This window comes from Polypterus senegalus, unplaced genomic scaffold (genome assembly GCF_016835505.1).
Source record: "Polypterus senegalus isolate Bchr_013 unplaced genomic scaffold, ASM1683550v1 scaffold_4283, whole genome shotgun sequence".
Taxonomy (NCBI): domain Eukaryota; kingdom Metazoa; phylum Chordata; class Cladistia; order Polypteriformes; family Polypteridae; genus Polypterus; species Polypterus senegalus.
The window spans coordinates 1-13,058 of NW_024380958.1; the positions used below are offsets into that span (position 1 = coordinate 1).

The window sequence follows — 13,058 nt, forward strand, 5'->3', positions numbered from 1 at the left end:
ATGCTGTCCATAAGAATTTAACAATTAAAGAGAAATCAGCAGCTGTGTCCTTGTCACGTCCATCTGTCTGCCCACATGCGACACTGACGCCGGTCCTGATTAAACACAATCTTTATATGGTAGGTGTGGAACATAAAGAGCCATAAAGTCAGAAGAAATAAAATTCAACAAACACAAACACACACACACACTCACACACACACTCTCTCACTCACTTGTTGTTGACTTACTTCAGTTTCTCTAATTTGCAGTTTTCACTCCTCAGCCCCTCAGACAGCTGATTCACTCCTGAATCCTCCATGTTGTTGATGCTCAGGTCCAGTTCAGTCAGTCGTGAGTGTGGAGAAGAAAGAGCTGAGGAGAGAGCTGAGCAGCATGTGGAGGTGAAACCACAACGAGACAGGCTATGAAGAGGAAGAGAGAGAAGTGAGGACATGTGGACAGACAGGCAGATAGACCGTCGGGGTCTCAATAAGTGACATGATGACTACAAGCAGAGCTGGATGCTCAGCTGTGTCACTGAACAGCAGGCTGCTGCTAACATTTGAACTGAAACACAATTTGAACTCCACACCAATGCTGCCCTTCAAGGCGCTATATATCTGAAGCATCTTCTGTCTGTTAGGTTACCCTGAGTGACGAGAGAACGTCAACTGTTACACTGGACAGGAGTGTCACACAGCTAGGCTGACCTTGCCCTCCACTTGAGTGTTCAGATGCAGTTCTTTCATTTGGTGACAGCTGAGTGATAAACCAAGATTTCTGTCTATCATTCAGGACTCAGGGTGAGGACACAACTGAAATGATTGTCAGGAGGCCATTTACAAATGCCAGCCTCTCCAGATGTTCAGTAACAGCAGCTGTAAATCAGTCAGCCTTTATTTTATAGAGTGTTAGTCACAAACTAAAAAACTCAAACAAGAGGACAAATAAACACAACAATCTCAAAGATAAATAAGTGACAAGGGAGAGCGGACAGGAGAAGTGATGGGACACAGGAGAACATGACAGTCCAGTCCCAAGAGGGACACACAAGAGGGTCATTGGCTACTCAGATTGATGCCCAACTCTGTCCAGTCATCGTCTCTAAGGTCTGTCAGTCGCCTGAGCTCAATGAACAAACTCCACTCAGCCAACTGGTGACACGAGTTCAAGGTGACAGGTGTCACACACTTGCGCTTAGGAGACGGTCGGTAAGCTCAAAGGTGAGTGAAACATTGAAAAATGAAGGGCTGATATGCGGTAATGAAGCCTCTCTCTGTCTTCCCGTCAGAAAAAAAGAAGACAAATAAACATACACGGACAGACTCTAAAGATGGCCGCCGTAAACGTCACCTCCGTCCAACCCAGATGACGTATCTTCTGGCCCCTTCACATGACTTCAATTCTGGCTCCTCCTGATGACATTGTTCACTATGCCACATCACGTCCATCCTTGATGACGTTGCTTCTGTCCCACACCTTCGACGTCATCTCCTGCCAACTCACTTTCCGTTTCCATTTTGTTTTTCACTGTATAAAAACGCCATTTTGTCTTAATACAATTGTTAAATACTTACCGTTTTTGATCCACAAAAAAAGTTTTTTGTCCTTTCTTTGTCCTTTGGACATTATACAGGGACGGACGCAAACCTTTATATTTTGTGAGAGACTCTTGTTTGAAGAAATCTATCACACCGACTTGTTGTGTCATAGAAAGGGTCTCTCTCAGTGTCACTGCACACACCAGCTGTCACAGATATGGTAGAATTAAGAGCTTAATTTAAAAATGGACAAAATTAAAATACTGAAAAATATTTAAGGTACAAGATAAAATAATAAGACATAGAAAAATCAAAATAAAATTAAGAATAAAAATGTGTTTGAGTGTCTCTGTGACAAAGTGGGCAAGCACTAATTTACAAATTAGAATTTGTTTACAAATATTGATGAAGACATTCCACATAAAATATAGAAAAGAGACAAAGCCGTCCCCTTTATTTTATATAGCGCCTTTCAATCCCAAGTCACTTTACATGTCCAGCTCTCTCCTTGTATTCTTACTCTGAGCACAGACAGGTGATGTGACTCACTCAGGGTCACACAGCATGTGACAGGCAGGACCTGAACCCGTGTCACTGGGATGTCAAGTGCGGCACCTCAGCCACTGGGCCACAGAACTGGGAATCAGGATTGGCCAAAATGGCGCGGAGGCGGGACATGAGCTGTCAGTCAGCCTGAGGGGGTGTGAAGAGAAGGCGGCCATCTTAGTGAATTTGATTTATCAGGCCTTTGATCAAATGGGACGCTTTGGTGTCTTTAGATGACCTAAAATGTCGACTGACTGAAGTGTTTGATTATTGTGTTGTTAAACATTTGGTCAAAGTGTGAAGGCTAAGGAGGACTGAAGTGACACACAGACACTCAAACGTGTGACATGAACAGGACAGTGGCACAGCAGTTAGACACACATCAGGGACCAGGGTGCAAATCTGAACACACAGCTGAGCTCAAGGCTCTTGGTTCTAATTCTTTTCTCTATTTTGCCCTGTTTTTATTTTTGTATTGATAAGACTTTAGGGTGACAGACTTTTAAGTCAAGAACGTGGTGACAATAAACTTCTAAAGTAAAATGTGTACAAATGAGAGTGACATACAAGTGACAAGGGCCACAAATCAAATGTCATTGGACAAACTCTGAAGTGCCGGAGATCTTCAACAAGAAGGACACACTGAGCTGAGTTTGTGTCTTTGACTAACAATTGAAATCTTATTAATGGCCGATGAGAAGATGAGCCAAAGATGAAGTCAGTGCCGCTTTCAGGAGGAGATGATGCTTGACAAAAAAGTGGAATCATTTTATTTTAATTCTTATATTAGCTAGTTAGAAACCTTGCATCAAATGATATATTAATTAAGCTAAAGAGATTTACTTCATTAGTGTTAGTAATTGTGTTAAGAGACAAACAGAAATCCTTTCCTCTGAGCCCTGCGTTGTAATGCTGTGACTGGACGCCATGTGGGGACAATACAACTGACTGGCTGTCACCTCATCTTAGCACCTCTGTTATATTACATTTTTCTTTATGTCACTGTATCTGGACAATACGGTTATGAGTTTTATTCACATGTGAAATGTTAAATTTGGCACACGGGGCGCAGCAGTTAGAATTGCTGACCAAGCATTTGATTAGATAGCCAAAGACAACTGGTGGCTTGTATAGTCAGCTTAAACACAGCATAGGGTATTTCTGCCCTCTGTCAGCACAAATCTTTTTTCATTATTGGGGGAATGCGAATCTGCACGTAAGCACTATGATATTTATGTATTTTGTGGAGGAGGAATTCAGCCCTTGTTTGGAGACAGAGAAGACCAGCAAGTGAAGCAAGACATTATAAAAGGCTTGGACAGCAACCAGACCCTTGAAGGCGGTGTCGACAAAGTTCAAAGAAAAACCTCCCAGCGTGGTGACGAGAAAATGGCTGACTGTGTTGATCCAGATTTCCCACCTGGATAAAGTCTTTCCATATGCCTCCCCGTCTGTAACTGCGTTAACCGTCAGTAAATGTAAGCTAAAAGATATTTTTTCTCATGTGATTCTTGTACGCCGTAATCAAGATGGGAGGGATATCGCCTTTTGGTATATTACGATATTGTTTAGTAAATAAATATGCCACAATTTCAAAACAACACATTTTCAAGAGAGCTAATGCCTCTTCAGGAAACATAATTGGCGTAGTCGGCAGGATTGTGGCTACATTAATAATTATATATCAATTATAATATTTTATATATATATATATATATATATATATATATATATATATATATATATATATATATAAAAAATATGCTTATACTGATGAATGGGGAGCTCGGTCTGAATGGATGGTCGCGCGCACTGTCATGGACTTCCGACCGAAAATTAAAACAGCCTTAACATGCCTGGCCCGAATTGGAATAGGGATATTAATTAAATCCCATCAAAAGACAAGAGGCGGACTTGTCAAAATTGGCACAGTGCATGAGGCTGGAAAGAAAACTCGACATCTGTCAGCTAATCGTAGAAGCGCCTGCTACCTACGGTATGCAAGTGGACTTTTAAGGTCGGATATTTAAGTTCAACGCATAAGTGGGACTAAAATTGGACAAAATAAACGGAAAATAACAAGATTGAAACTTATGGCACGAGACTGGCTGTCCAGTAAAACGAAATGGAACTCACGGGGCAGCACAGATTAATGCACTACCGCGAGTCCAAAACCTGCCTGAAAAGTACATGCTGTGTTGGGGAACACGTATTTAAAATTAATTACATCGCTAGCCATTAGAAAACAATATTGAAAAGCTATAAAGAATGGCGCTTATTGTATTTAGTTGCAGCAGGCAGACAAGACATGCAGGCAATGCACTCACCTTGCCGTTTATGTAATAATCCAGCGGAGCTGAAAAAACTTAAAGATGAAATAAAATCAACAGCGATAGAATCCATAACGTCTCGATCGCGATCGCTAAAATAATTTGTAGAAATCTTTAATGGCAGCCAAGCAGCCCGATGCAAAATACAAGCTTTGTCCACGTGGTAAAAGCAGTCTGAAAGCCGACAGCTGTTTCTATCAGTCTACCTACAAGGGTAAAGGTTAAAGGTTTTGGCAAAACCCCACCTATTTTGGTACTTTTAAGAAATTGCCGTGTGTTTAAACACACAGAAATAATTAAATTGCCTTTTAAATATAGCTTAAATAACGAACCTACGTTATAAGCTAATGTTTAAAAAGAATTTGTAAACGGTGTACACATATAGCTAAAATGCAAAAGAGCTCTAACAACAAAGTGGAAAAAGAATAAATACATTTGGGGTTAAAACTTACAATGAGAAACATGCCTTTGTACCTTCTGGTAAGTACTGGCCAAACTTTGTTTTAAGAAGGGATTAATTGGATAAGTGTGAAGTTAAAACATGAGACAGTTTCTCATAAGACAAAGAAAGATAATTATCAATATTTTTAATTGGTTTAAAGCAAATAAAATAGAATGTCTCTACTTTTGTTTAAGATTTGTAAACGTGCAAAACATTTTTCCTTTTAAACCCTGATCAAGTTTAAAGGAAAAAATGCTCTTTTAATAATACTAAATGAGAAGGGAGATAAGCATGTGTCCGATTGTGCATGAATGGAGGTTGTGTATTTTTGGGAACTCTTAAGGGAATGTATGGTGGCGCAGTGTTTAGCACACTTGCCCGGTGATACGAGATAAAGGTTCAAGCATGTATGTTCTGCTTGTTAATTCAGGATATTCTCTGTGACCGCGTAACTTTTTGTGGGAATACTTTCTTGTTGTGGAATTGTACTGCGTGATTGTTGTTTGATTAATAATAAGTATGAAGGAAAAGACGCGCTTAAGTATGTTGCATGGTGAAACCTTATAAATAAACAAAAAAGCACAACCTCGAGTGAGTTTATAGAACGTTTGCTAGAAATCGAGAACTTGTGAATATATGTGAAAGAAAGAAGCAATTGTCAAATACTGTGTGTAGAAATGACTGAAACGAGTGAAGGTTGATTGTCTGTTCTCCAGTGAACGAATTTCTGCTTTAGCCAAGTAATTCTGCTTGGACATGAAGCAGGGTTTAGAATCTAGCAAGAAAATAAAAGACAAATAAATTATTTATTTATTCAGAGTCTGGGGTGGCAGATGCGTGTTTATGTCATTTGTACGTCTGTCTTTCTATGTTTGTCAGCTGACTAAGAATGTTAAATAAACTGTAGAAATGGGAGACGTCCCATATAATAATATTCAAAGTTAAATGTAATACACGTGAATATCAATAGTGATCATGACTGGTGATTGATAACACAATCTGTGCCTGGTCTGTGTCTTTGAAGCCTGCAAACAGATGCAGAGTTTAAATAACGCCATGACTTATTGACCTCGACGAATCTCAGAATAGCTTGTAACATGGTCAGTTAAAGAGAAGAATTTTCAAATCTGAATTTCATGAAAAGTATTATAAGCATAAAAGTTTAATTTAAATCTATAGATGTTCTTTTTCTCCAGATTCAGCAAATCCAGTGACCAACGGATGAAAACACAAACTGTTTCTATACAAGCTGCAAGAAATAGCTTAATAGCAAGTTTGGCAGAGCAATTAGAAATAATCTAATCGAAGGATAGTGAATATTTATCAATCATAAATTAATGAACAGCAGCTATTGGAATAATTGTCTTGCATGCTGATTTAGTGCAAGTGTTAAAAGTTTAAATGAAAAAATGCAAACAAATGAACACTAGACTGATTTCTGTCTCTTAGTCTTCATGAAAAAACAGTATAGAGGGTTTACATATTTGGATGTATGACAAATGATTATTATTATCACTTCAGTAATTACAAAATGTATTAGAATTGAAATACATGTATTGATTTGTCTCTATAAGTGATTGATTTTAGGAAGAGTTGTTATTACATTAAAGTATTGAGTTAATGCTCAGTGATAATGCACATAGCTAAATGGATTATTCAGTTATACATTAGAACCATTGTATGTAACATCCTGTTATAAGTTAAGACACTTGGATAACTGAGGCAATGTGTTAATTTTGTGTAATGTATGATCCTACTGAAGACACATTGTCACTAGCCTGGTTTAAAGGTATTAATCTATTTCTTGTTGTTGTTTTATGAGACTGAACTGCGGGTCTAGAATTGTCATTTATAATACTGCATTTGTATGATACATATGATTGGGAAATAATTGCTTTATGTGATGTATTTGCTCTACCTTGCACCCTTCTTTAATTAGCCTAGCAAGTAGTTTAAGTTTGGCCACTCAATTTAGTGGTTAAAGCCTCTCCATTCAGTGGTAAAGGTTTATGAATGAAGTAACAGGTGGTGTATATACAAACGAAGATTTACAGAGACTGCACTGCACTAATGACTTTTAATCTGCTGCACATACCTGAGAATAGCTGGTGAAGAAACACTTGCTTTCCAGAGGGAAAGGAGTGAAGAGCTAAAGAAAGATTGTAAGTCCAGTTACTCAAACTTGATGCCATGATGTGAGCAGACCTTTTACTACTAAGACAAGTTTTATGGACTCTTCAGGACAGGCTGTAGCCACTGAGGTGATGTGACAGCTGTTGAAGGCTCCCATGAATGACCACTACATACAGTGCAAGCCTAGAGGGAAGTACACCTCTGCTAAAAAGGGACAGTCACCATGTGTTCATCTTATGAGCTCCCTAATGGTAAAAGGACTGTTTACTTTCTGTTCCAGTAACAAAAAAACTTTAGTGCCTTGAAACAGTCACACTTTGTTCAGACGGATCTGCAAAGTTACTAATCTGCAAAGCCACCAAGAAAAGACTTTGTTAACAGACCACTGGGTTGGACAAGGCATATATATATAGCAAGTCTAGGAATATACTTGAAACTATTATAAGAAGGGCTCAAAGGTATGAGGATATGCATGATTTATCAATGATGTGAACTTGTAAAGTGTTAACTTGGAATAGAACATCTGATAGTGGTGAATGAACAATTATGCAATAATACTAGTTAAGAACAATTAATAATCATAGCAATGAAGCTAGAATAGCATCTGAGTTATGTTACAACTATTGTAACTCATAAAGGGATCAGACACCAAAGGGTGGGGTACATATAGCAACATATTAAAGCTAGAAATGATAGGAGTGCCAAAGAATAGTAATCCATCAAGATGATATATAAGATTATAATATAATCTGATGCTATGACACCCACTGCATGAATTCAGTAATATGTAGACACAACACAGACTATGTAAGAAATAACAGGGCAAAATTTCCACTAACACCATTGATGAGATACAGTGATCACTACTTGATAACAGCATGTTAAATGTAACTGTTTGTCCATGTTTACGCTGGTTTTACATGACTGGTACAGAAGCTATAGTGATACTACATCTTACATGTCTTGATGTCAATGACTTGAAATATTGACACTGTGATGGGGATCAAGTACCTTTTGCTTTGTGGATATACTGTAACTTTCAAATATTGTTTTGTCACAGATCCAGTGACAAAGGGTGGTTTGTTATATTACATTTTCTTTATGTCACTATATCTGGACAATACTGTTATGAGTTTTATTCACATGTGCATGTTAAATTTGGCACACAGGGCTCAGCAGTTAGAATTGCTAGCCAAGCATTGGATTAGATATCCAAAGACAACAGGAGGATTGTATAGTCAGCTTAAACACAGGATAGGGTATTGCTATCCTCTGTCAGCCCTTGTTTGGAGACAGAGAAGACTAGCAAGTGAAGCAAGACATTATAAAGGCTTGGACAACAGCCAGACCCTTGGAGGTGGTGTTGACAAAGTTCAAAACCTCTCAGCGTAGGGGACGAGAAAATGGCTGACTGTGTTGATCCAGATTTCCCACCTGGATTAAGTCTGTCCATATGCCTCCCCGTCTATAACCGTGTTAACCGTCAGTAAATGTAAGCTAAAAGATATTTTTTCTCATGTGATTCTTGTACCGTAATCACGATGGGAGGGATATCTCCGTTTCTGGTATATTATGATATTGTTTAGTTATTTAATATGCCACAATTTCAAAAGAACACATTTCCAAGAGAGCTAATGCCTCTTCAGGAAACAACATCCTACTCACTCCTTGAGTTTCTACAGGATAATCTACTGACAAATACTGACTTCTCATCTCATCTCCATCATGTTCTCAGTAGGACTACAGATGACTATTGTAACACACCTGACAGACATTAGGAGGCACTGTCATCCCTGTGATGGACACTGAAGGTGATGGACATGCATAACGCCGTGCGTAGAATTCACACTATAACATGACGTAAGCACAAAAGCCAAAATGTGCTTATGCACAGAAAAATCCAGATGCAGGAATCTGTGCGTCTAACTTCCACGTTCTTCCGCTACATAAATCCCGGTCAGCGTGAAAACTAACGCCTTGCACGCATTATGTAACGCCCCAAATCCTCCCAGAATTACGCCTCTTTGAATATGCAAATCAATATAAATCACCCTTAAGCTCAGCCTTCTGTGAAAAGACAATGGGAAAAGCACGGGGAAAATATAAGAATTTCAGCGAATACCAAGTGGAGGCAAAGGAAAAACATACTATTTGTTGGTTTAAACCGTGGTATAATCAACAAAAGGAAGTTGATCGAGTGACATAGCGTGTTGGAGAAACTTGAAAGCTCACATTCACAAAATCGCACAGTGCCAGAAATAAAAAAGAAGTCACATATCAAAGTCGCTGTGAAAAGGTGAGTCGTAGCCCACCATCTGAGTGTCATATGAAAGCTTATTAGGTACAGAAAAAAAAATAGGGACACATTGGGAAAAAGCACAAAATTTCAACTTTAATCTCAAAATTTCCACTTTAATTACGTAGTTTATTTTGTCAATAAAGTAGAACATCAAAAACTTCTTCTTAAAATCTATTAATTTACTAGTTTCTCCACTCCCATCGTAACTTAAGTAGCACGTTAAATGCTTTGTTCTGTGTTTGATCTTCTATGTGCTCTCTGTGTGAATTACTATGTGCTTCCGCTTTCTCTTTCTCCGACAGGACACAAAATCCATTACATTTGTGATATTACAGCTCTCTGAAAAATTAAAATACTGAGATGTATACGTGATATCATTTTCATGATGACTGGAATGAAAGCATGTTATTAAACATGGGAACACGATGGCGCAGTGATTGTTCATGTCTCACACAAGATTCTTGATGCACCATGCGACCTTCGATGAAATACTTTATTGCAGCACTACTGTCTCTTTCAAACGTACTAACCTCCAATTCCTGTCCTTACTTTTCTTTCCCCAAATACCCAATCGCCACACAATCAGCTCTGTAATAGACGTTAAGCCATCTGTAAGCTTACAATGACAACGGTTCTTTTAAGGAACATTGAAATATCTTCATAGTACGTGTTTAATTATTCTATCTGTTTATCCTTCCAGTGTCACGCCAGCCTCATCAAATGTACAGCGCGAGGCAGGAACAATACTTGAACTTGCTAGCGCTGCGGCACTGTGTCCTCACATGTTTAATTATTAACAATACAGATTATTTAAATTAAGTTAAAGTTTTATCTGTATGATATCACCAACATATTTTACTTCATTTCATTTTAAAAATGATATTGTCATCATATGTAAATACACGCTTTATAAAGTGGCTCAGGTTGTGTAATATTATAACTGTAGTGCAAATTTACAGTGAGGTAATCTATACTAATAAAAGGCAAAGCCCTCACTGACTGACTGACTGACTGACTGACTGACTGACTGACTGACTCACTCACTCACTCACTCACTCACTCACTCACTCACTCACTCACTCATCACTAACTCTCCAACTTCCCGTGTAGGTAGATGGCTGAAATTTGGCAGGCTCATTCCTTACAGCTTACTTACAAAAGTTAAGTAGGTTTCATTTCTACACGTATCAATCATAACGGTCGACAACGTCCACCATGTTGAACCTTCTTATTTATGGCCCCATCTTCACGAAATTTGGTAGGCGACTTCCCTGCGCTAACCGAAACCGATGTACGTACTTATTTCGGTGGTATGATGCCACTGTCGGCCGCCATATTGAACTTTCCAATGGTCTGTCTTACTTATTGGCCCATCTTTAAGAAATTTGGTACGCGGGTTCCCAACGCTAACTGAATCCTACTTACGTACTGTAAGGGATTGCCGGCCGTGTATCCCGGCCAACACCTCCAAACTGCCAGATGGTGCCCTCCTTGCAGCATAGAGATGCCCCGAATGCCAGCAGGGAAATATGGACAGTGGGATTATATGTAAATCCCTGCGGATACCAAGGGGTTCCGCCAGGAGTCACTGCAGGGACTTATTTTTCCGTATAGCCCGGAAGTATTTCCAAGTCACGGGAACGGAAGAAATGATATACTTCCGGGCTGAAGAAAAAAGAGAAGTTTTTACCTGACCCGGAAGTGTTGGATAATCACATGGACTGAGGACTCAGAAACACTTCCGGGCCGAGGACTATAAAGGACTGTGGGAGATCCCAGACAGACGAGCTGAGTTGGGAGGCAGGGTGGCGAAGCGTCTGGGAGATTGGAGGACTGGATTATTGTATTGTATTGTTTATTGAGTATTTGGGAGTGGAGGGTGCTTTGTGCACATTATTATTATTATAATAAATCAATTATTATTGGACTTTTACCTGGTGTCTGACGTGTGGTCTGAGGGTTCGAAGGAGCGAGAAAGTCCTAATCTGTCACAGTACATATATACGTTGTGGTCCCCGGCCGGGGCTGGAGCCCGGCTGGGACGCCCAGGAGGACGTGAGGAGGGCTTGTGCCTCCTCCAGACCGCGAGGGGGCGTCCGTCCTGGTTCTGTTGGGAGCCACGGGTCGAGGGCATGGAAGCCCTACCCTGTAGGGGCCCGTGGTCACCGCCAGGCGGCGCCCCGATGCCGGTTTATCCCATGTGGTCCTCGGCCGGGGCTGGAGCCTGGCCGGGACGCCTTAGAGGACCAGAGGAGGGCGTGTGCCTCCTCCAGACTGAGTGGGCGTCCGTCCTGGTTATGCAGGGGGCCTTGGGTAGGGGGCTTTGAAGCCCAGCCCTGTAGGGACCCGTGGCCACCGCCAGGCGGCGCCCCAGTGCCTAATTGTCCCGGGAGCCCGCACTTCCGCCACACCAGGAAGTGCCGGGGGGAAGACGACCGGGGAGACACGGTCGGCTTCCGGGTGCGCAGCTGGCACTTCCGCCACAGAGGGGTGTGGCCACCGTTAAGTGCCGGGAAGCAGCTGGAGCCCATCCGGCTCCCCATAAAAGGGGCCGTCTCCCTCCAGTCATTGGTGGAAGTCAGGAGGCAGAAGGACGGAGCTTGAGGAAGGACTGGAGGCGGCCAGGAGGAAAGAGGCACAGGACTGTGTGGCCTGGACTTGGGGGAATCGGCACTGGGGTTTGTGTGAGTGCACGTGACTATCGAACTTGTAAATAGTGTAAATAAAAGTGTATTGGGTGCAAAAATGTTGTCCGTCTGTCTGTGCCCGGGCCAGCGTTCACAACGTCCATAGCCTGCAGCTCGGTTGCCGTGTGGGGCGGCGTTGGGTCCCCCATCCCCACTCCTCCCACGTTGTTGGCTGCCTGCCTATATAAGGCCATCCGTCGCTTCAGTCTCTACATTCCCTTCCTTGCTTCGCCACGGGATTCACGTCTCCCTGCTGATAACTGCGGCCTTTTTGTTTAATCCGCGGCTTCTCCGCTGTTTTATTGTTTGTTTATTACGATTATAATTATTGTTTAGGTATTTTTGACTTATTTTACATTGTTCAGGTACCCATTTCCTTTATCATTCCAACTGTACCCGCATTAACATGTCTATCGAGGTGATCACCATCGATCAAAGAACTGTCACTTACCGAGTGGTTTCCATGCCCGGGGATGACACCTGCCTTTTCCATTCTCTATGTTACATATTGCACGGCCATATCAGGCTCACTCTTGATATCCGGAGGAACTTTGTGTCTTATGTATTGATGACTGGGACAGGTTCAGGTTAAAAACACTGCTGCCTTTTCCCATGCTAGTTGGAAAAAGGATTGTGCAGAGCTCCCATTTTTATAGGTTCTCCAACTATATATGATGTAATGCCAGCTCATTCATTTGGTGATTCATCCCTAGTTGATATAACTTATCCAGTGCCATTTTAATAGCAATGTTCGTGCAGTTGACCACTCTAATTACATTTGGAAAACCAGATGTTGCTGTGAATTGTTCTTTTATGTTAGGAAATCTTATCTATCTGGATGACAAGCAGATAATACCATCCTATACAGCTGGCATGGTGTGACTCAGTGATGTTTATCAAATACCTGATCGGTCAGCAAGCTCACGTTGAAAAGCACCTGTGGGTAAAAACCTGAGAGTGGACAGAACTTACAAAGGAGCAGTTAGAGCACAATTCCTCAAAGTCTGCCTTTGTAAAGCTGGCGCCAGTTCAGCTCAAGAGGATAGCTCAGAGAAATCGAAATATAATTTGAATCCATTCAGCATGATCTATAAATAT

At 40.9% G+C, this 13,058-nt stretch overlaps 1 protein-coding gene across 1 annotated transcript in view; it reads right to left on the reverse strand.

Annotated features, from left to right (window-relative positions):
* Positions 1-230: 230 nt before the first annotated feature.
* Positions 231-13,058, reverse strand: part of LOC120520418 (NACHT, LRR and PYD domains-containing protein 3-like) — a gene marked incomplete at its 3' end in the record, with an annotated part of 28,296 nt that continues 15,468 nt past the window's right edge. Inside the window, exon 6 of the mRNA XM_039742805.1 lies at positions 231-404. Coding sequence (XP_039598739.1) covers positions 231-404 — 174 coding nt within the window. The remainder of the gene's footprint in view (positions 405-13,058) is intronic.